This window comes from Symphalangus syndactylus, chromosome 18, assembly GCF_028878055.3.
Source record: "Symphalangus syndactylus isolate Jambi chromosome 18, NHGRI_mSymSyn1-v2.1_pri, whole genome shotgun sequence".
Taxonomy (NCBI): Eukaryota; Metazoa; Chordata; class Mammalia; order Primates; family Hylobatidae; genus Symphalangus; species Symphalangus syndactylus.
The window spans coordinates 73,694,999-73,719,446 of NC_072440.2; the positions used below are offsets into that span (position 1 = coordinate 73,694,999).

At 52.0% G+C, this 24,448-nt stretch overlaps 1 protein-coding gene across 1 annotated transcript; it reads right to left on the reverse strand.

The window, feature by feature from the left end:
* Positions 1-4,800: 4,800 nt before the first annotated feature.
* PVALB (parvalbumin) lies at positions 4,801-23,645 on the reverse strand. The gene is made up of 5 exons (XM_055253438.1): positions 23,576-23,645; positions 21,103-21,170; positions 19,261-19,393; positions 17,822-17,931; positions 4,801-5,017 (listed from the first exon to the last, which is right to left on the reverse strand). Exons 2-5 carry the CDS (start codon positions 21,161-21,163, stop codon positions 4,989-4,991), a joined length of 333 nt encoding a protein of 110 aa, XP_055109413.1. The 5' UTR covers positions 21,164-21,170; positions 23,576-23,645; the 3' UTR covers positions 4,801-4,988.
* Between the last annotated feature and the right edge of the window lie 803 nt (positions 23,646-24,448).

A 24,448-nucleotide genomic window follows, 5' to 3' on the forward strand; every position in this document is an offset into this window, starting at 1 on the left:
TGAGGTCATCCTTCTAAAGTGTTGGGCACAAGTAGGCACTCAGAAATTATTTGCAAGTCAGTGAATACATGTTTGCAATTTTCACTTTTATTGGCTGTGTGGTTTGGGCAAGTTGCCTAACCTCTCTGAACCTTCCTGTATAAAATAGAGGGACATCTCTTCTTTGGATGGCTGCAGTGTGGATTAAGACATGGTGCCTTAGTCCATTTGGACTGCTGTAGCAAAATACCTTAGACTGGGTAATTTACAAACAACAGAAATTTATTGCTCACAGTTCTGGAGGCTGGGACGTCCAAGATCAAGGTGCTGGAAGACTTGGTGTCTGGTGAGGGCTCTGCTTCATATATGGTGTCCTGTTGCTATAGCCTCACATGGTGAAAGGGCAAAGGGCTAGGATCCTCCCTCAGGGCTCTTGTATGAGGGCATTCATCCCATCCATGAGGGCTTCTCTCCCATGACCCATCACCTCCCAAAGGCCCCACCTTCTAATATCATCACCTTGAGAGTTGGGTTTTGACTGTGGATTTTGGAGGGACACAAACCTTCAGACCATAGCAGATGGTATACGCAAAGTGTCCGGTAAGAAGGAGGGAGATGCAGATTTGGAATCCAGCTCTGTCCAGCCCCAGAGCTATAGCCCTGCACAGTCATATTATCCAGGGTCAGGTTGATAGCAGAGGGCAGCTCAATCCCGACTTTCCCACCCATCCTTCCTCTCCATGGAGTCTTTGTTCTGATGCTCCTGGCTTTTCCTTCCCTGCTGAGTCCCTTGTCTTCTAGCTCTGGGACATCAACGCATCCAGGGAGCAGGTGATCATTCATCACTCGATGAAGCTGGGCTGCTCCCGGCTCTTATTAAAACCACTCAGAGACAGATTGATTTTGGGGCCCTTCCTCTGGCCTGAGCTTTCTCCTTCCTGCTCCCAGCCTCTCAGACAAAAAGGCATAGAGATAAACAGTGAGCCTCCTCTGATCATGACAATGAAGAGAAGGAGCTGCATTCAGCTGATGAGAAAACCCAGAGGCGGCTGGTGGTGCAGGTGTCAGGGCGGTGGGTGGCTGGAGACTGAGGAACTGGAGCCCAGTGATACCGGGCCACAGAGGGGTATGCTGGGCAGGGAGGGCTTCCTGTTATGCCTACATTCCTTACTGAGTTAGCAGGTCCCTATGGATGGCACCATGGCAGGGGTGGGTCAGCAGGGGCCTGGGGCCAAAACCCGTTCTGCTCTGCACTGCTATGTGGCCTTGAGTGAGTCACAAGCCATGTTGGGCCTTTATGGCCACATCTGCATCAGGATGGGTGAAACCCAGCATCTTTTTGGTGCCAGGTTCTGGGATTTAGCAGGACCCCTGCAGACATGCCCTGCTTTCAGGCATTGCATGGTCTTTGGGAGGGGTGGACGGGAATCAGATTGTCACATATTGTTTTTTTTTTTTCATTTCACTCACAGGACTGGTGCAGGGGCTCTAACCTCAGCTGGGGGTGACACTCCAGAGTAGATTTCTGAGGATGAAGAGGACTGAGCCAGGGAAAGGGGTGTGGGGGAGGACAGGGAGGCAGAATGGTCCAGGCTGAGGGAGAAGGGCTGGGATGGAGGCTGGGTCATGCCCGCAGGCAGGAACTCTGTGTTTGGCTCTGGGATTTGATTCTATAGATTGGGCACAGTCACTGGAAAGATTTAAGCAGAACAATGTGACTTGATCCATGTTTTGGAAAGAGCCCTTGGGCTCTGGGTGGAGAGGGGAGAGGGAGGGGGAGAGGAGGCCAGGAGACAGGCTGGGGACCGCTGCAGTGGTCCATGGACACGAGGGCGGTCCCACCAGTATCTCCCAGAGACTGGGAGAAGCCAGCCCCCTCGACACAGTGAAGGTTGCAGTGTAGAAAGATGCCAAACCTGTGTTACAGACACTGACTGGATATTAGTCGCGTTTGAACAAACGCCTGTGTCTGAATTGGAGGCTCTTTACAAATGGGAGACTCAGGCCGCCAGGCTCCTCTGTCATGCCCAATCCCACCCGTGACGGGGCCCAGATTCAGGTGGTGGCCAAGGGCAAGAGAAACGGTCAAGTGGAGCACGATGTGGAAGGCAGGAGGAAGAGGGCTTGGCAATGACTGCCGGGGTCAGCAAGGCTCTCCCTTGTCATTTCACCTCCCCCGCCACACACCTGTGCTCCCCTCCCATCCCCCCCTCCACACAAGATGCCCACCGCTGTCACCCTGCGCTGTGCACAGTGGTATGTTGGGTCATTAAGCCCTGCATTTAATTCCAGCTCTGCCTCTTGCTGGCTGTGTGTCCCCAGAGGGCCTTGGCTTTCTTGTCTGTAAAGGGGGTAATGGTAGTGCTTATTGCCGAGGCTTGTTGAAAGGAGGAAATGAGATGTTGTGGTTTGGTAAATAGAACCCTCTCACCCCCAAGGTGGCCGCCATTACTGCTGTTAACCTGCAGCAACAGCGCAGGGGCCCTGAGCCCTCGCAGGGAAGCAATTTCCTCCTTGACCTGCCCAGGCCCCAGGCAGAGTCTTTTCAAAATAGGGTCCTGGAGCTAATGTCCTGCATCCCCCAAGAGGTCAAAGGGCCATGCTCTCCGACGCGTGGCTGCCGCGCCTTTTGCTGCCCTGAGTCTGAACTACATGGTGTGGGCTGTCACGCAGGTGCAGAACAAGAGGCACTGAGGCCACTCCAGGCCGGCAGGCAGCTGTCACTGTCATCCTGACCTGCCTGTCCTCTCGCAGGGCTCTGACCTGGTTTCGGGGTGAAATGCTCCCGCTCCCCAGCCCCAGCCCCTCCTCCTGCATTCCACACAGACCCAGCATGGGGTGCACCCTCTTCCTCTTCCTCTTCCCCAACCCCACCTCGGTGTCCAGAGTTGGGCCCTCTGAGACCCCCCACGTGAAGACCCAAGTCTGCAGTGGTCCTCACTGTTGTCACGAGCATGTGTGTGTACCAGTGCCTTCACACCTCCCCACGTATACATGCACACTCACGCACATTCCCACTCCCACGTCCATTCCCACGCGCTCCACCTCTGGCTCACTTGCCACCTTTGTACAGGCCCTGGCGCCTGGCTGAGCCCCCGGCACAGCAGCCCTTTGGGGTTTGCTGCTGTGTTGACCCAGTTCCCAGTGTTGGCCTTGAGTCCTCTCCCAGGCCTGGGCGTCCTTGCTCTGAGCCTGGCTACCACCCTGGATGAGGGCCTGCCCATCCCTGCCCCTCAGCCTGATGGGTTGTCTGCCCCGGGCTGGGCCCTCAGGGAGAGCCTTCCTGACAGCCCTGCCTAAGGGCGACACCTCAGAGAGCAGGGGAGGTGCAGGGCATGGGGTCTGGTGAGAGAGAGACTACCACTCCAATGCCCCCTCTCCACCCAGGGAAATCTAAAATAACTTCCCCAGGGCTGTCTTGGGGAACAGCAGAAGCCATTCTGTAGGGACGTGGCCATGTTCACCCCCAGCATCTGTCCCCACTTTTCATTTCCACAGGGACATCCCTCTCTCACTCTCAGGCCACGAGCCTTGTGTGTGACCAACTCCACCTGTCTCCAATCAAGATCCCTCCTCCTGGCCTCTGTGTCTGACTCAGGAAGGGACACAGGCTCTGGAGGTGATGCTGGGGTTGGGGTTCTGGATCCTGCCCGTGGTGGCTGTGTGACTTTTGGCCAACATTTAAATTCTACGTGCCTTAGCTTCCTCCTCTATACAAGGGATGTAATAATAGCATGCATTTCATAGGGCTGTTGTGCAGATGGAATCCTGCAAAGGACTCAGCACAGAGTAAGTGCTCAGTAAACGTTAGCTACTAGTATTAATGGGACTAAATCTCGGGCCTTCTGATAGAGTGATTGGGAACAAGAAGTTCTTTTTTTTTTTTTTTTTTTTTGCTGGTAATGCTGAATGTTCACCTTGAGCTGCTGGGGGAATCTTGCCATCATGAAGGGAGAGCCCTCCTGATAACAAATTCAGCACAAAAGAAAGCAGTACTCAGAGAGAGGAAAAGAGGGACTTAGTCCTGATGATATCACTGGAGTCCCTTCATCCAGCTGTTCCTGAAGACCTACCCCTAACTATTCAGGCACATAAGCCAATCAAGTCCTTTGTTTCCTTCCTTTTTAGCTTAAGTTACTTGAGTTGGGATTCTGTCATTTGTAACAAAAAGTCTTAATGCTATCCATCCATCATGTGTCTATCCATCCATCCACCCACCCATCCATTCACCCATCCTTCTATCCGTCCATCCATCCATCCATCCATCCCCCCACCCATCCACCCATTCATCCATCCATCTGTTCACCCACCCATCCACCCATCCATCCACACACCCATCTACCTATCCTTCCATCCACCCACCCATCTATCCATCCATCCATCCATCCATTCACCTACCCATCCACCCATCCATTCACACACCCATCCACCCATTCATCCATCCACCCACCCATCTATCCATCCATCCATCCATCCATCCATCCATCCATCCATCCACCTACCCATCCACAGACTTGCATTCAAACCCAACACTAACAAATCCTATATTTGTGGGCTTAGACACATCACTTCGCCTCTTTGAGACTTATTTTTAGAGAATGGGAGTTTCATTACCTACCTTATGGGGTTGTTTTAGGGAGTAAGTGGGTAACCTCTGTAGAGTGTCATGCTTAGTACCTAGCACAGAAAAGAGGCTGTTCCCTTCCATTCTCTCCTATCACATCTTTTCTAACTGTCAAAATCCAGCCCCCACTCCCTGTCCAGATGCATCTGGAAAGCCAATGCCTGACCAGGCCTGGGTCTTCATGAGCAAGCAGAGTCTGACTGGTACAACCTTTATTGCTTCTCCAGCATTTTCCAGAAGAATGGTGTCATTAGAGGGCCACAGGGGATGGGGGGAGTAAAAAATAACATAAACAAACTGAACAGAAATGCAGGAGGCTGGCGAGAGGGGCAGAGATTGGGTGTTCAGGGCAGAGAGGTGGAAGACCTGGGGCAGTCAGTGCTTCTTAGCTTTCAGCCACCAGAGTGGAGAATTCTGCAGAAGAAAATGACAAAGGAAAGTGAGTCAGAGGCGGGGATGCAAGAGAGACTTTCCACACCTGACTGTGGGGCCCTGGGTGGTGCTCTCTCTGGGTTCTTGCTTCTGCTGCAGGAGCGCCAGAGCGTGAGTGTGAAAATGAATGAATGAATAAATGAATGAATGGGCAGATGAGTGAAGTGAGGTGGGAAATGATGGGCCTACCATATCTTATTGTTTCATCATGCCATGCCACACCCAAAATCATTAATAATAACTACAGTAATAACAATAGAAATAATAATAATAATAGTTTTCTGAACGCTTATCATATGCCAGGCACTATTCAAAACACTTTATATGCAATATCTTATTTGACTCTGACAATAATCCTATCTGGTGCATTTTGTCATTGTTCTTGCTCTACAGATGAAGAAACCGAGGCTCAGGGTCCTCCAATATTTCTGGACTTCTCTGCTGTTTTTCTCCCCAGGAGATGAGAGAGGACAAGGAGTTTGCTGCCACGTGCCACTACGTGTCTCTGAGATGCCATGTCTCAGCCTGCTGAGGAGTGTAGGGTCTTAGGCAAGTCCCCATCGCCCTAGAAAATGCAGTGTTGGCTGGGCACGGTGGCTCACGCCTGTAATCCCACCACTTTGGGAGGCCGAGGCAGGGGAATCACTTGAGGTCAGGAGTTTGAGACCAGCCTGGCCAACATGGTAAAACCCTGTATCTACTAAAAATGCAAAAATTAGCTGGGCGTGGTGGCGGGCGCCTGTAATCCCAGCTACTCTGAAGGCTGAGGCAGGAGAATTGCTTGAACCCAGAAGGCAGAGGTTGCAGTGAGCCGAGATCATGCTACTGCACTCCAGCCTGGGCAACAGAGTCAGACTCCATCTCAAAACAAAACAAAACAAAAAAAAAGAAAATGGAGTGTTGTGATATGGGGAGAGCACAGGCTGGGGATTGAAAGTTAGGGCTTCCAGGACTAGTCTGGCCCTATTTGCTGGAAAATGTATCTCTCTGGGTTTTGGTTCCCTCATCTGTCAGTGGAGTGAAGACAGGGGCCAGTAATAATTGCTTGGGAGAGACAAATAAAAATCTAGTCATGAAATGGCTTCAAAAAGGCCACAAAAAGTATCCGAGACTCATTTGAGGTGAGCTGCGTCCTCCCTGGACTTTGTATGGAATACAAATGTAAAACCCCATCTATCCAGTTTCTTAGTTTTCATCATTGTACTGTGGTTATGTAAAATATTAACATTGGGGGGAGCTGGGTGAAGGGTGTACAGGACTCTCTGTACTATCATTGCAATTCTTCTATATATCTACAATTATTTCAAAATAAAAAAGTGAAAACACACACACGCAAAAATCAAACCAACACATGCTGTATTGTAGAAATAACCTGGCACTGGGCTGGGCGCAGTGACTCATTCCTGTAATCCCAGCACTTTGGGAGGCCGAGGCGGGCAGATCAGGAGGTCAAGAGATCGAGACCATCCCGGCCAACATGGTGAAACCCTGTCTCTACTAAAACTACAAAAATTAGTTGGGCGTGATGGTGCACGTCTGTAGTCCCAGCTACTTGGGAGGCTGAGGCAGGAGGATTGCTTGAACCCAGGAGGCAGAGGTTGCAGTGAGCCGAGATCGTGCCACTGCACTCCAGCCTGGTAACAGAGTGAGACTCCATCTCACAAAAAAAAAAAAAAAAAAAAAGAAAGAAAGAAAGAACCTGGCACTGGCCCTGGCTAGATGAAGGGACACGTACCTGGGTGCCTCACCTTCCTGAGGTTTGACTTAGGAAATAGACACCATCCTCTCCTATCCCCAGGCTGTCCTAGGATAGGAAAGGTGGGTGACCTGGATATGGGGGATGCAGGGTGGGAGAGAGTTAGCATCCACCAGCTGGTCTTGAAATCCCCAGGCTCTCTGGTTGAGTGGTAACAGCAGTGCCAAGGATGGAGTCTCAAATAAACACCAAAACAACAAACACTCGTACAGAATCCCTCCCATAGGGCAGGCGTGAAAGTGCTTGCTTTCTCAGCCAGGAGCCTGTGATCTTCCAGGAGCTCGGTGGGGCAGGTGGTTATTTTGAGATGTCTTTTATTAGTAGTACTTTTATTAATTATAGCTAGTAACTAACATTTATCGAATGCCAATGTGGGAAGCATTTTGCATATAATAGCTCATTGAATCCTCATGACTACTCCATGGGAGAGACGCCTTTGCCTGCATTTTACAGATGGGGAAACTGAGGCTCAAAAGTTAAGTAGCTTGACCATGGTCATACAGCAGACATGATTCAGGCTAGAAATGCTCTTAGGATTCCTTCTTCATCCCAGTAGTTTCCGACCTACTTTGACCTTGGTATAGAGTGACGCATGTCCCAGCTCAAATATCACCATCCCATCGCATTAGCCCTTTTTTATTTACTCCATAGTCCTTGGCACTCTCTGAAATGATCTTATTTATGCACTTATTTTTGTCAGTCTCCCCCTACTAGAATGCAAACTCTAGAGGGCAGGAGAGCCTCTCACTTGTTCACTGTTCTCCTGGCAGCCACAGTGTTCCTGGCACACAGTAGGTGCTCATAAATAAGCACTGGGTGGATGGATGGAGGGATGGATGGACAGATGGAGGGAGGGATAGAGGGATGGGTGGATGGAGGGGTAGATGGATGGATGGAGGGAGGGATGGATGGATGAGGAATGGGTGGATGGAGGGATGGATGGAGGGATGGATGGAGGGGTAGATGGATGGATGGATGGATGGAGGAGGAATGGGTGGATGGAGGGATGGATGGAGGGGTAGACGGATGGATGGATGGAGGGAGGGATGGATGGATGGAGGAGGAATGGGTGGATGGAGGGATGGATGGAGGGGTAGGTGGATGGATGGATGGAAGGATGAGGAACGGATCGATGGAGGGATGGATAAAGGGAGAGAAGGATGAATGGATGGATGGGTGGGTGGATGGATGGACGGACGGACGGACGGATGGATGGATGGATGGATGGATGGATGGGATAGCTCATGAGTCCTTCTTAGGGGTCAACAAGTTCTGACTTACTTTATATAATTCACATGACAGTCTGGGAGGATTCTAATTTTATAGATGGGGAAATGGAGGCTGGGAAGGTGAGGTATCAGGGTCATGTGGAAAACAGGAGGCAGAGCCAGGGCTTGACCTCCAACCTCAGGAACCCGCTACATGAATGTGGAGAGGCTACTCCTGAGAGGGCTAGTGTCCCAGCTCAGGCAGAAACATGAACCCTCTCCAGCTTCAACCCGTCATTTTATCCAGCACTGGCATTCCCTGTTTGGGGGCACTGAGTTTCACTGTCCTGGGATAAAGGATGCATGAGCCTGTCCACCACCGTCTGCTCATGGAGAGATTGTCAAGAGGGGAAGCTGGTCCTCTCTGTTTTCCAGACTGCACTGACCCCTTCGTCCTCACTCTGGAAATTATGGGCTCTCAGGTTGCTCATCGGTAAAGAGCCCATTGGTCACCTTCACACTGGACGGGATTTGGCGCAGCTGGTGTGACAGAGGCCCAGGGACACCAACGAGGGACTCTCCAGTGACGGAAAGTCAGACATTTTGGAGCCAGACTTTGGGAGGTACTTTGGAGCTGTGGGGTTTTTGAAAGCCTCTTAAATCAGTCCCTCTGCCCACCCTGCAATCTGTTCTCAAGCAGCCAGGACATCAAGTAGCCACATGCGCTGGCCTTCGGCAGAGAACACGGAATTCTAATTTTATCCCCTCAGAACCTTCAACAGGGAACTTTGTAGATAAATTGAGGGCAGGAGCCACCCCTTCTGTGCCTTTCCTATCTGCCTCAGGGCTGAGCTCTTAGGAGCCAGCCAATTAACTAACAGGTCTCCTAGCCAAACCCTTCCTCTAAAATGCCCAGGTCTCTCCTTAAAGAAAAACAAATGACTGGCCGGGTGCAGTGGCTCATGCCTGTAATCCCAGCACTTTGGGAGGCCGAGGTGGGCAGATCACAAGGTCAGGAGTTCGAGACCAGCCTGACTAACATGGTGAAAACCCGTCTCTACTAAAAATACAAAAGTCAGCCGGGCGTGGTGGCACGTGCCTGTAATCCCAGGTACTCAGGAGGCTGAGGCAGGAGAATGGCTTGAACCCGGGAGGTAGAGATTGCAGTGAGCTAAGATCGCACCACTGCACTCCAGCCTGGGTGACAGAGCAAGACTCAGTCTCAAAAACAAACAAACAAACAAACAAACAAGACTGCACCAACAAAGATCCCGTAAACTCTAGGTCAACTGAATTGGCGGTAGGTAGGATACCAGGATGGGGAATGCAGCTTTGAATGGTCGGGTTCAAGTCTTGGCTTTGCCATCTGCTGCTGTCCCTGGACAAGGTGCCTCATCCTCCCTGGTCTTGGTTTTCTTATGAGTGGGTGTCGGGTCTGGAAGACGCCTTTCCGGCTGTCACACGGTGTTTGGAGCAAGCAAGCTGGGGGTAACTCCCAGCTCCCATTTCTTGTTCCTGTGACCTTCAACTAGATGCTTGACCTCACCTATCAAATGGAGCTCGTGATAGTGCCTACTTCCTTAAGCTGTTCAGAGGAGTCAGCACTAAAGCTCTCGGTCACAGGACTGATGCATAGCAAGCTCTCGGTATCTGGTGGCGTTGGAACCAAGGTGTTTTCTTTACTTCGAGCCACTTTGAAACCAAGCCTATAAATGCCTTGCTGCTGCCCGGCAGAAGCACGAGGCTCTAAATGGTACTGTAATTGGTATTTGTTAGCATAATCATCGTTCTTGTTGCCATTGTTTGTCTCCGTGATCCCAGCATTTCCTGCCTCCACCCTGGCACCTACCTACAACCATCCAGCAACCCTAGACCTACGTCTAAATCTTGTTCCATCACTACCTGGCTAGGTGGCCATCAGTGACTACTTTAGCTCTCTGAGGCTCAGTTTTCTCATTTGTAAAGTGAGTATAACAATGCCTGTTTGGATGGCTGTTAGAAAGATCAGATGGGGTAATACGCCTGGCACATAGTAACTGGCTTATAAGTGTTAGTTCCACCTCCTGTGTGGATCCCCCCAGCACAACAGACACAGGCTGGAGCTTTGACATAACATTAACCACGAAAGTCCTGAAACTAAGCAGGACAAGGAAGATATAAACAGAGGGCACGGAAAGCCTAAAGAGCAGCCAGCTGACCTGGTACAAGTTTCTGACCCATCTATCCCATCAGAACTAGCATCCCACCTCCGGCACACCCATCCATGGCAACTTAGTTCCTGATCCTCAGTTTCCTCATCTATAAAATGGGGATACTGGGACTATCTCCTTATAAGGTTATGGTAAGGGCTCCATAAGATAATGGAGAAGGAGTGCCCAGCACGGTGCCTGGCACACAGTGGTAATGCGGCTAAATCAACTCTTAATGTTGACAGGTAGAAGAGACAGTCTTCCTTTGGAGGCATCCAGAATAGTCATTCTCTTCTAAGACATGCAAGTACAGCAGTACATTTGCAGTCTAAAACCTTGCCCAAGACCCTCTGGGGCCAGCTTGCAGATGTCATCATTGTCCAAACAGAAAGCAACAAAGGAGGTAGACGGTAGGGATAGGGGTGGGAAGGGGGCAGCAGAGGGAGGATCAGAGGACTAGAGGATTCTGTTCTTTCTTTCCCTTAGGAAACTGAAATTAGCCTAATTAGGTCTGCCCCAGTCCAAGGCTGTGGGGATTGGACAAATTTAGAAGCTATTGACAGGTGAGACCAACACACGCTGATGGCCCAAAGCGAAACTGAGCCGGCCATTGAGTCAGCGGCTGGAAGGCTCTTTCCCTCCCTCTGTCGTGATGACCGGGATGAAGGAGCCGGCCTCCTGGTTTATCACCTCGCCTCTAAATAGCTCCCGGGCTCGGTTTCTTATAAATTGGTATCTCAAACAGGGATCACCTTCCCATCCAGAGAACTGGGAGGCAGAGTCACTCCGGGTCAAGCCAGACAGCCACAAGGAGGCCGCGTGAACAGTTCTGGGGCTCACTCTGTGCAAGGCACCGCACGGTGTGTTATTCCATTTCATCCTCGTCGGCTCTCTTATCTTCATTTTATTTACAGAGAAACTGAGGCTGAGTGTCAGTCAGCTAGGAAGATTCTAACAGGCGTGGCTGGGGCCGGGGTGCGTCTCTTCCTCAAAGGTTGGAGTTAAATGGTCCTGGTTCGGACTCAAGCTGCAACCCCCAGAGGCAGAAGGAGAGGGATGCATGGAGGGGAATGTCTTTTTCCACCGAGCAGCTGCTCCCTTTCACAGGAGGCCAGTTATGTAAGGAAGGCTGCTTCCTCTCCCCTTGCTAAATCTTTTCTAGAGCAGCATAAGGCCAGAGCTAGGGAAAGTCCACATGGGAATAAAAAGAGCAGATTGCTAAGCGCAGAAGCCATTTATAACTAAAACGTCTCAGCTCAGCTTAGGGGAGGGAGTGGTGGAGTCAGGAGACCCAGGTCCTGTTGGGCCAAGGACTTGCTATGTGACTTTGGCACTTACTGTCTACGGGGCCTTGGTTTTCACGTCTCTCAGTGGGGATCACAGTGTCCCCTAGACCTCATTAAGCTGGTACCAGGGTGCAATGAGATGGGACAAAGCATCGTGCACCTTAGGGCTCTGCCCTCAAAACCTTGGGCTAGCCTTGATATGAGCATCCTGTCCTACTTAGAAATCAAATCCCCATAGAGGCTGGAGGGCTGGAATTACAAGGAGACCGGCAAATTCTCCTTCTATCCCTCTCACTTTTCTCCTGCTTTAGATTCAATTTCATTTCTGTTGAGGATTGAGATTCCACCACTTTCAAAAGGTTTTGGGTGGCTTATGAGCAAAACATTCCTGTAAAATAAGAGGAAAGGAATCATTTCTAGAACATTCTCTTCATTCGAGCAACAACCCTATAAGGTGTGTATTTTTCTCCCCATTTTCCAGGTGTGGGAATGGATGTCCTGAGAGAGGAAAAGATACAGCCATTCCCATGGCTGATCCCCAGCATTTGGCTTTCTAATTTCTGCCTGACTCAGGCGCTCCACCACAGCCCAAGGCCTTACGCGACCACTCCGCCTCTCACGGTAAATAGGCTACTTAAGGATAAAAGGGAACAGATTTTACCAGAGGGAAGCAGAAAAGGCAAATTCCTTCAGGCACGCGAGTGAGTGGCGGGGGGTTGCAAGGTTAGGCAATAATGATGACTACATCTTTCAGCAACAGAAGCAAAATGCAAACCCCAAACTCTTGAGTTGAGACACACTTAAAGCAGAGGGCAGTGGATCCATGGCCCAGAATGGGTTTCAGGAAGAATGTAACTAGGACTGCATGCAGGCACACGGGGCATGCGGATCTTCTCTGCAGCAAGATCTTAGGAGTCAAGGTTTGAAGAGGGCCCTGAGGCTTCACAGCAAGTCGCTCTGCTTCCCTGGGCCTTAGATTCCTTGTATGTATCAGTAATAAAGGTATCTTGTAGAACTGTTGGGAGGTTTGAATGAGTTAAAAGATGTAAGGCCTGTGTGCAGTACTTGGCACACAGGAAGTGGGGATGAATGCTAACCTCGATTCCTGTTGGTCAGCACATCCTGCAGGGGCAGGCATTGAGTTTGGAAGGCCCAGGCTGGGGACACATGCCCGTGTGAGGCAGGATGGCAGAGGGTCCTGGCTGGACCACCGAGCCTCAGTTCTAGCTCTGCTACAGAGAGACCCTGGGCATGTCACTTCTCATGATGCCTCAGTTTCTCCACTTGCAAAATGGGGATAGCGACGGCATCCACTTCCTAGGATTATTGTGAGGCAGTGGTCCTCTAAGTGTGGCTCTCCAGATCATCAGCACCATCTGCTAACTTGTTAGAAATGCAAAAGTGTGGGCTCCACCTAAGGAATCAGAAATTCCTGGGGTCTGGCACAGCCATCTGTGTTGCCAAAGGCCCTCCAGGTGATGCTGACACCCGCTCCCAGCTGGAGACCCGTCGTGAAGGTGAAGTGTTTGAAAAGGCACCTGCCACATAGTCTGCTTTGTCTGCTTTTTATGCCTGGGCTTTGCAACTGCAGGTGCTTTAACAAAGATTTTTTTTTTTTTTTTTTTTTTTTGGCACCCTTCCCCTCTTTTTCTAGCTTCTCTTTCCTTTTCAGCCTTAAGCCCCTCCCCATATCAGCTCTGCACCAGCCTTTTAGGGTGGCCTTTGAGAATCAACCAACCACATCTATAAAAACCTTTGAGCTTCCTGGAAGTAGTTGCCCCAGAGACAGGAATGCAAAGGGTTATTATTAGAACTTTGTCTTCCTACCCCCTCCCTTCAATACAGGATCTTCAAGAACCTGATAAGTATCACTCACCTTCAGAAGGACAAACAGAGCAGGGAAGAGAGGCAGTTCCTGGTTTGGGCTCCCCGGCACCTGCTACAGACAAGTCCCCACAGATCCCCAACCTTGGCTTGCAGATCATCTCCCCCTACATATAGCAGTTATGCATCCTCATCACTGCACAGCGCTGTCCAGAGCTGGGCATTTGTTCATTCATTCATTCAACTAAATACACTTTTCTTGTTCTCCCACTATGGGCCAGGCCCTATTCTAGGTGCTGGGATTAGAACTGAAAAAAACAAAAGTTCCTGTTCAGCGGACCTGACATTTTAGTGGAGGAGAAAGAAATAGGCAATAAGTCAATAAATATAATCATCTTATAGTAAACTAAACTATGAATGAATGAATGAATGAATGAATGAAGCAGGCAGCACAGGTCATGTGCTTCGGAGCTCAACAGACCTGACTTCAGACTTTGATCTTTTCTCTTCCTAGCCTAAAGGGTTTATGCAAGCCCTTAGCCTCTCTGAGCCTCAGTGTGCTCATCTATAAAATGGGAATCATAATAGTATACACTTCAGAGATTCTAGCTAGGAAGATTAAATGAGTGAAATGCTAAGCACGGTGCCTGGCACATATTGAGTGCTCTATGAACTTAGATGCTATTGCCATCATCATTCAAGGTCACGCAGCTGAGCCAAAATAGTGAAGTGGTCCTCTGTGTAGAGGTTTATCCACTGGGACATCTGTGAAATCCCAGGGCTGGAATGCACCCCAGTAATTGGCTAGTGATCTGCCCCATGCCCCATGGTTTCTTTTTGTTTGTTTGTTTGTTTGTTTGTTTTTGGTTTTTGGTTTTGTTTTGTTTTGTTTTTGAGACGGAGTCTAGCTCTGTTGCCCAGGCTGGAGTGCAGTGGCGTGGTCTCGGCTCACTGCAACCTCTGCCTCCTGGGATCAAGCGGTTCTCCTGCCTCAGCCTCTTGAGTAGCTGGGATTACAGGTGTGTGCCACCATGCCTGGCTAATTTTTGTATTTTTAGTAGAGATGGGGTTTCACTATGTTGGCCAGGCTGGTCTCGAACTCCTGACCTCGTGATCCGCCCACCTCGGCCTCCCAAAGTGCTGGGATTACAGGCATGAGCCACCGCGCCTGGCATGCCCCATGGTTTTAAAGACAAGGCACTTTATGGTCAGAGGGGCTCTGGGACATGCCCCAGATCCCGCCAGGAGTTGAAGGCATCTTCCAGCTATAGGTGGGGCTCGGGGCTTCTGGCCTTTAGAGAGAGTGACAGCAAAGCAGAGTATCTGAAACAGAACATCCTGGGCCCCAAAAAGGCTCTGCTTCCCATCTCGCTGCCTATTGGGCATCATTGCACCCACCCTTCCTGCGTTAGGAGGTTGGGAGTGAGGAAGGGGGCATCTGCATCTTCCCACCTCAAAAGCATGAGGTGTGGGGCCCCAGTGCCTCAGGGTGGTCTGTGCTAATTGTCTATTTTATGTCTTGCCTATGAGCTCAATGGAGGCTGCACAGGTGGGCCTGGACCATGCTGTTGGGTTTGAATCCTGGCCCTGGCACTTGCTGGCATTGTGACCTTGCACTCTCTCCCTGGGCTGCCGTTTCTACATCTGCACTTATGTCCTCTGTTGTCCCAAGGTCAAATGAGGTAACCAAACCCAGCACTGGGCTGGACACACATGACATGCCCAGCTAATAATTCTTTCCTCCCATTCTTGGCAAAACAATCTTCTTGCCCCTTTCTGAACATACCCTAAAGTTTCCAGCCTTGGCTGATGCCAATGCCTTGCCTGGACCCCACTGCCTCTGTCCCCTACAGCCTGTGGCTTAGCCTCCAAGTCCATACAAAATGCCTGATGCCTGCGCCTCTGCCTCTGGCTGGCACTATCGCTTGTTTGTGTATATGTGTAGAGCTGCAAGCAATTTGCAGACAATAAAAATGACATTGCATGGCCCGGTGCAGTGGCTCATGCCTGTAACCCCAGCACTTTGGGAGGCTGAGGTGGGCGGATGACTTGAGGTCAGGAGTTCGAGACCAGCCTGACCAACATGGTGAAACCCCGTCTCTACTAAAAATACAAAAATTAGCTGGGCATGGTGGTGAGTGCCTGTAATCCCAGCTACTGGGGAGGCTGAGGGAGGAGAATTGCTTAAACCCAGGAGGCAGAGGTTGCAGGGAGCTGAGATTACACCACTGCACTCCAGCCTGGGTGACTGAGAGAGACTGTCTCTAAATAAATAAATAAGGCATTGCAGTGGCCATTTATTGAGCATTTGTTATGTGCTGGACACTACAGGCCACATTTCCATGTTATAATGCCTAGTTTACAGATGAGGAAGCTGGGGCTCAGGGCTAAGAAGCAGCTGCTCAGGGGCACCCAGTCAGGAAATGGGCCTGAATTATTTTTACCTCTTCCACTGCCAGGCACAGAGTTGCTACTCAGTCAACATCTGCTGGATCTGTTAGAAGAGTTTAGTTGATGCTTTAAGATCTGAGTGTGGCAGGGAGGGAGGGACAGAGGGAGGCAGGGAACTGGGCCAGGTTTGGCTTGGTTTTTCTTCATCATGTAGGTTGTCTGTGAGCAGTCAGCCATGAAGACCCAGCCCAGGGCTTCTGAGCTATGGCATATTGGCCGCAAATAAAAATGGAAGGCAGGTCTGGAGGCCTGGGTCAGGGTTCAGGTGGGAGCCAGGCCTTGGGGGTGGAGCTGTGTGATAAGCAGATTCTTGGGGATGGGGGTGTGAGGGAGGATCTGCCAAGGACCAGAAGCCCCAGGAGCGGCCAAGCCAACGATGCCTTTCCAATACCCTCTGCTCCACTCCTTTAAAAACACCTCCCTCCTTCCCAGCCACAAGAAGGGCAGCTGGCATCAGATGGCCAGGGGACCCCCTGCATTTGACCTTGATAGGGATTCTCCATTCTCGTTACTGGCAGGAAACAAACAAACAAAAAAGAAATAAACAACAACAACAACAACCCTCTAACTCATAAGCATACACCTACTTTCATAATCTTCGTACCTTTCTCAAAGCAATTTTGTGTTCACAGAAACTTAATTTTCACAACGAGCCCAAACAGGTCTTAGGAGAAGCTCATGCACCTCATTTGCCGGGCAAGGGAATGTAGGTGTGCAGAGGTGATGTGTTCAAGGTCACAGCTGGCAAGGGGCAGAGAAGGAGCAGAGCATGGGGGTCTGGGCTTTACACTCAGGCAGCGAATGTTTATGAAGCACCTGCTTTGTGTGGGGTATTGGCTAGATACTGGGGCTGGAAGGATGAATGCAACCCAATCCCTAGTTTTAAAAAAATTAGCTAACAAATACATATATAGCATTTACTCTGCCAGACACTGTTCTAGGCACTTTACATATTAACACATCTAACCCTTGTAATCACCCTATAAGAATTATCATTCTGTTCAGTTCAGAGATGAGAAAACAGAGGCTCAGAGTAGTTACTAATTATGCAAGGTCACACAGCTGGAAAGTGGTAGGGTTGGGATTTGAACTGAGATAGCCTGGGACCCAGGGGCCAAGCACCTACACACAGTTTTCTCTGAGACCAGCAGAAAAGCCTATTATGGGAGCAAATGGCAGCTTAGCATGCTGCAAACACTCATTCAGGCCTGGTTCTAAATCCCCACTCCACCACTGTGTCCCAGCTCTTTGAACTAGGCTAAGCACCTTCAAAGTCCATTTGCCCACCTGCAAAATGGAGATGATTCCTGAGAAAATCATGATGCTAAGAGAGGTGGCAATGTGGGTGTGCTCTATGAATGCCACACAGAGCCAAATGGAGAAAGGAGTGGACGGTGGGCCACTGGTCTCTCATCTGTGCTGACACTGAAGCTTGCAAAGCAAGGCAGGACCAGGTAATTCCCTGTCTGAATTCCCCGCTGATTTCTGGCTTACTGTTTTTCCTGGCTCTGCTGCAAGGCTAGAATAGTATATTTGAGTAAAACCCAAACAGGTTTTGAGACTTGGGGTTACAGGACACCAGGACAAGACGCTGAGGAGGACAGGAGATAGGAATTTCCATCCCTGGAATCTGAGAATGTGAGAGGCAGAGGATCCTTGGGGATTAGTCGGCCTCATTTCCTTGGATTATAGATGGGAGACAGAGGCCCAGCGATTGAGAGACACTGCCCAAGGTCACACAGCCAGTTTGGGCAGAGCTTGGGCCAGTATCCATGCAAAAGTGCAGGCAGAGTTCAGGAAAAAAAAATCCCAAATCCTCCTGGATCCCTTACCCAGCAGGAAAAACAGAATCTATTCCTTTTAGGTTTTCAAATTAGGAAAATACACCAGTTTTCCTTTGTCTGGAGTATGTGACAGAGCGCTCAGACCTAATGGACTGCTTTTTATCTTCTAATCTGGGGGAGTGAGAGACCCCCGTATCATCCCCCTTGTGACAGACATAGCTTCAAACTTTTCGCATCCAACACCCCAAGATCCACAATATGCCCAGACCTCAGGTCACGGCTACCCACCGTCAACCCCAATTTTGCCGTCCCCATCTTTGTCTCCAGCAGCCATCAGCATCTTGGTTTCTTTAGCAGACAGGTCTCTGGCATCTGGAGAGAAGCCTTTTAGGATGAATCTGGAGGAGAAAAGAGATAAAGCCGGTGAAGGAGTCAGCCGAGGTCGCCTTGCAGGACGCTGGGTGGAGGGTGGACTGGTGTCTGTCTGAGGAAAGGGATGGCTGGGACAGGCAGCGAGCAGCAGTCATGCACACAGGTGCCCTGGGCCAGGTAGCCTGCTCGGTGGCTGCGCTTTCGTAGGTGAGTATTTAGGAAAGGACAGGCTGTCCTCAGCGAAGGGTTGTCCTCACTTCAGGGAGGGCACCTACATTCGTTAATTTATCCAACAAGTATCCATTAAGTTTCATTACTGTGTCAGGCATATGCTGGAAAGTGGGGTCACAGTGGTGATCTTCGGAAGTCACTGGAAAAAATAAGGAGGTCATGGGCTCCAAGAGAGACCACACAGTGGTGTGACGGGCAGTGGAGGAGGGCGCTCAGAAGCTGTATCTGCCCACCTGCGGTGAGGGGAGGAGGGAGGAGGCTTCCTGGTGAAGGTGATACCTGGAGGACAGGGGGAAGTCAGCCTCTGTGAGTGTGTGTGTGTGTGTGCATAAGTGTGCATGCACGTTGGATGTAAGTGGGTAGAACGTGAAGATTCTACACAGAAGGTACCCCTGTGAGATGGTTTAGGGGAGAGACAGGATGGGTGGGGGAGTCCCTACTTGAAAGGCCCCTCCGTACACCCATCCCCCGCTTCTCTTTTTGACAAAACTCAAGGCTTGCTTGGCCAGAAAGTGACATAAGGCAACCCGAGTCAGTAGACATGGCCGGGTGGCCACGGGGATTATGGTGGGAGGTGCTTTTGCAGATGGAGGCATGCATTTTCCTAGCCACAGCCTTCTCCTTCTCTGCTTTTCTCCAAGGACCCCCGGACCCCCAAAGCTGGTTCTGCGTCCCTGCTTGCCCAGAAATTGCATCAGCCACACTAGTACCAGAGGGCTGGGGGCTGCAGGAAGGTGGAAAGTGTCTTTTAGACAAATGAAAATCAATGAAATACTCAAGTGAATGCTTTCTGCCCTGCCTATGGTGTTAGGCAGCAAGAAAAACTGCCTCTTCATTTGCATTAAATTATTAAGTAGCATCGTTCCATTAGCAATATTAAATGGCTATCATTTAGCCTAGTTAGTTGCACTTTCAGCTGAGGGTTTTACTCTTCCGAAGCAACAGCGCTGGGAAGCCTTCTCCCCTGGCACCCTGGGTCCGAGCCCTGCCTTCACCCACGGTTACTTTCTGTGAAGCAGGCAGAGTGAAAGGCAGGTCTGATGGACACTTGGAAGCTAGAGTCCCAGCCCCCACTCCCTCTCACGCAGCCTTCGGCTGGGCAGCCCCTGCAGGCCTCCGCTTACCCCAGCTCATCCTCCTCGATGAAGCCACTTTTGTCCTTGTCCAGGATGTGAAACACCTTCTTCACATCGTCCGCACTCTTTTTCTTCAGGCCGACCATTTGGAAGAACTTTTTGTGGTCGAAGGAGTCGGTAGCTGCGGGGGGAAGAGCAGGGTCAAACAAGGACCTAAAAGGCTGGTAGGGAAGGGTGGGAGACTGGGAGGCGTCGAGGCATTTGTTGATGGATTCCCGCATGCCAGTCGTGGGGAATGAGAGGTACCCACCTCCATCGGAGGGCTGAGGGAGCCCGGACAAGGGAGGATGCCCTGTCCTAGGTCACAAGGCTGGGAGTGGAAGAGGTGTGCCCAAACCCAGACCTCCCCAGCTCTCCAGCCTGCCCCACACCCCGCCTCCACTGCATCCATTGCTGATGATGGGAGCAGCACCTAACAACCAAAGGCTTTTGTTCTTCTGAGAACCTTGTGTCCAGGAAGACTTTTGGGTGCCAGCTGGTTGGGAGTGGGCTGGGGAATTGAAGGGGGCATGAACATGGTCCTGGGGATAGGGGGAGGAGGGTTGACCTTCTTTCTTGGCCACAGACTCTGTTGCCAGAAAATTGACATAGAAAGGACAGGTTTCCCTCAAGGTCACACAGTGGGAGGAGGAGGGGCAGACCCGGAAGTCCTGGCTCTGCGCAGAAATCCATTTCGGAGGCAGTGGGAAGGGGCTGTTGGGACGCTCCCGAGAAACACCCGGTTAAGTTTCTTCCCAGATGGACTTGAGGTGAAAGGAGAGAGTTATCCCAGGATCCTGGGAGGGTGGCTTCCCAGAGAGGTTTTTGTGCCCAGGGGAGGGGGTGCAAAGCAGAAAGGAAATGGGGGTCCTTTTCTATCTGCAATTTTCTGTATCTTGGGGTCCTGTTTTAGAACACCTGGGGAAGGGTACAATGTTAGATCATGTATCGTGTGTGTGTGTGTGTGTGTGTGTGTGTGTGTGTAGGGAGTGGCTATTGAAGTCATGTTCTCTTCCCCTTAGCACAGGACTAGAGACAAGGAAATTTGCCCTGTGCACCTCTGACCCTAGGCTGGGCAACCCAGTTCTAATACCACTTCTGCTCAGCTAGGCGACCTTGGGCAAATGTCTTGTCCTCTCCAAGACAATTCCCTGGTTTCCCCATTTGGACGACAGGGGAGGAGGAAGGCGGGCAGCTAAGCACTGAAGTCCCGGGCAGCTGGGAGAGGTGAGACTGCCAGTTCCCTTCCCCTGCCCGCCTAAGGAGGATGGAGGTTTGAGGCACTGAGGATGCCCCGTGCAGGCTTGGGCAGAGCTGTGCGCCGGCTCCAGAAGGTCACCTCGCCTGCAGGTCCGTTGCTGAATCTCAGTAAAGGAATTAGGACAGTGAGGGGGCCAACAACGACTACCGCCTGGCGGGAAAAGTCCTGTCCAGAATGAGGGTCCAGGAAAGGGGTCGCTTGGAGAGGAGGATGCGCCCTGCAGTCCTCTCCACGTGCCTTAAAGAGGACGTCCGGAGAGCTCGTACAAGGACCCTGGAGGTCTCTCCTCCGACCCTGGTCTTCGCCCTTAGTCCCGGACCCTGAGTCCTCCCAGCCACCGGGCCTTCCGCACCCTCAAGTTTCTGTAACTTGGGCAGGGCGCCCGCCTCTCCGCCCGCTCCCCGCGCCAAGCCTCTCCCGGACAGTTTGGGAACTGCCAAGGACGCCCCCGCCCCGACCTCGCCGGCGCCCAGCGGGAAGTGTGGGCAGAAGCGCTCTTGGGAGGACCCGCCGGCTGCGGGGCCCGCGGAGTGCAGGGGCGCGGGCTGTGAACTAGGGGAGAGGGATGGGGAGGGGAGCGCGCTGCTCACCGCTAAAGGCTCCCACCGCCTTCTTGATGTCCTCAGCGTTCAGCAAGTCTGTCATCGACATCCTGCAACTGTTTGAGCGGGCAGAGCAAGTGCGAAAAGATTAAAAAGTGCTTTTCTCATCATTTCTGCTCATATGACCAGCGCTGCAGTGCTGCGCGCCGGGCGCACGCCCGCCGGGCCTGGCATGGCGCCAGGGGCCCGGACTCTGAGCGCAGCGGGAGCGGCTCAGTCCAGCCGCGCCGCTGAGCAGCGCCGGCCGCTGGCAAGAGGGCGGGCGGACCTGCCACCGCTCCTGCACCGCCAGGCCAGGGGTCCGCGGGATCCCAGGGGCTGAGGCCAGGGCACAAGGGGAAGGGGCCACCTCTGGGATTTAGGGGGCACTGGCGTCACCAGCCGGGTCTGGAAAGTCCACCTGCCGTCAAGGACACGCAGGAGGTGCGGGGTCTCAGATCTGGGAAACTCGGAGGATGTCCTGCCGCGGGGGGAAGATCCTGAACCCTCAGCGGCCAGCCTGCACCTCAGGACCCCCTAGGCCCTGCTCCCTTTCTGTCTCCACTCCTACCTCAGCCTCTGCTCTGGTCTGTCCTGGATGCAAATTTATGCTGCAAAATCTGAGCGCTGAGGTCCTGAAACCTGACCCACCCGACGCAGGGAGGAGGTGGCAGGGACAGGGACAGGCAGGAGCTGCTGGGGCCCACTTCGAGTGCCCCATCCCACATCTGGCCAGGGATGCATATTCTAAAACCTGATTTGATGTTTTATTTTTATTTTTTATTTTTTTGCTGGCTTGATTTTTCAAAGAACACTTCTCAGATCTCTACTAACTACTTGCTTTCCTGGTCTCCTGGGTCCTGGCATCACGGGTCCAGACTCCCCCTACTCCCATAAACCTTTTTTGGGCAGAGTAGCGGTGGGGAGCCTGCTTGGAATTGCTATCCTCCCTCCCAGAAAGCCCCACATGTGTTTGGAGGAAGGGTAGCACCTTCAGACCACACTTTCTAGACAACCTAAGCAGGTGTGGGGGTCTGAACTTCACCTCTGGAAAAATGTCACGGTGCCTATCTGTAGGCAGCCAGAGACCCGTTTTGTTCTTCCCCATGGTTCCCAAGGTTTCAAGCTGCAACCAGCTGCTTCTAGAGTGTGTGAGCACTGGACAGGGAGTCAGGAGGCCTGGGTTCTAGATCCTGGGCTGCACTAAGTCCCCATGTGACCTTGGGTTGTGACCTTCTCTGGGCTTCTGTCTCTCTCTGATGTGTTGATGTCAGTGGTCCCATTTGTGGGACCTGGGGACTGCAACTTAAGGTATGGGCAGGTAGGCAGGGCCTGGGGCTGTGGTGGCCCTGGGTGGTGGGGACCAGGGAGAGCAGCTGTCCAGCTGCCCAGTAACTCAAGTTCCCTGACATCGCTGTCAACACTGTCTCCTGCAGCTCAGCCCTGGATGGCTGCCCTTCTTGGAAACCTTAGGATACCGTCGCTGGCTCCAGCTGCCCCCTCCCTGTGAGTCAGCTCCTTCAGGCCACAGCCCGCCAGCTGGCTTCCAAGGCACCAAGGATGCAGCTCCTGATCTGATGCCTCTCAGCTCCAGGACTTCCCAGGACCCCTCGGCTGCCCTGGACCCTGCTGCTACTGCCGTCACCTCTGCACCTTGTCCCCAGCTGGGCTGCTGACTCAGACATGCCAGGCACCTATGCTATCATTTCAACTCCCAGGCTCAGCTCACTCCACGGGCCTAGATGGAGAATGGATTTCCCCAGCTGAAGGACCCTTCAGTTATACCAGTGGAGAAACGGAGGCGCAGAGTCTGTGAGTGGTCTAAGGACACATGGCAAAGCAATAGCAGAGCAGGGCACACCCCTGGGCTCACTCATGTGGAGTTCAGTGACTCTCTGGGTGATCCTCCCTGGTGCCTGGGACCCAGCTCTATCAGGTCCCATATATCTCAGCCATACACTGGCTCCTGGTGAGCCCCTAAGCAGTTATCCTGTGGCAAAGGCTGGAGCCTCAACAGGGGCCCACTCTTCTTCCGTCTCCTTCCTCCATCTCTCCCTGCTGCTGAGTTCTCCTATTAACTTGACACCCCCTCCAGGGCTGAGTCCTCCCAGCCAGAGCATCAATGTCATTAGGTCAGCCCATCAGCCCTCGCTAGTCCTCCTCTGCCCTCTAGGTCCCCTCTGATGGCATCACCAGAGTCCACAGATGTCTGGCTCCACCCCTCTTGTTCTAAGACGGGAATCTGAGGCCCAACCACGGGGCGTGGAGGGTGGGGGGAGTTTGCCCCAGGCCACACCAGGAGTCTGGGTGGAGAAGCAGGAATGCATGCTCTCAGCCCTACATTCCACAGCTGCCCTGCCTCCAGTACCCCCACCGCACCCCCCGCCCCAGTCACTATGGACAGGGGAGGTGTAGCTGTCCCTTCCAGCTGGCTCATCCTGCTGCATCCCTCTATCCTCCAACCTCAGTCGCTGCCACTCACCTCAGGTGGGGGTGGAGGGCTGGAGCCTGCGCTGAAAGGCTGGGCTGGTGGGAGGTCCTGTCGGGAAGTGAGCCTGGCGGTGGGATGGCCACCTATATAGGCTTCTGCTCTGGCTATTTTGGGAGGTGGCACTCCCTGTAGCCCCCGGCCCCCCCCCTTCCAGTATCAGGTACTCCCCAACCATGGTGCTGGGTGTCTGTATCACATTCAGCCTCCCTGGGCCCATCAGGCCAGGACTATTAATAACTCTTGGCCCCTGCTTCCCTCCAGCACCCAAAATTGAGGCCCAGGCAGGGCTTGCCTCTTCCGTGAAGCCTTCTGTGACCACTGTAGATGGCAGCGATGCTTCCTTCCTCCATATCCTGCCAGGAAAGGAAGAGAAACAGCAAGGAAAATAATGAAACAAGAACTATCCTCTGTGCATGGGGCTGAGCCCCACTCCTATGCTTATATGATCTCTCGCTACAGCCTTGCCAGGTAGACATGGCTGCTCTTGCACAGATGAGGAAACAGCATGAAGACGTTAGATGTTAAGTGACCTGCTGCTCAAAGCCATGGGCCTGGGGCTGGGAGCGGACTCAGCACTTTTGTGCGAGGATCTAGTTCCTGGTAGGAGGAGATGTTCTGCATATTCTCAGACAAGTCCCTTCCTCTCTCTTTCTCAGTCTTTCCACCTGTAACATGAGCTCGATCAGAGGTAAATTGTACTTGACAGATGGGCTAGGGCAGGGGGAAGATGGACCCCCTGAAATTGTATGCAAAATGTCACAAGAGTGTGACATTGAGACGCAAAGGCCCAAGCCCTTCGCGATTTGCAGAGATCTCTGACGTTGTCTGTTTTGGATTGGAGATGATCATCTGAGGGATGTGTTT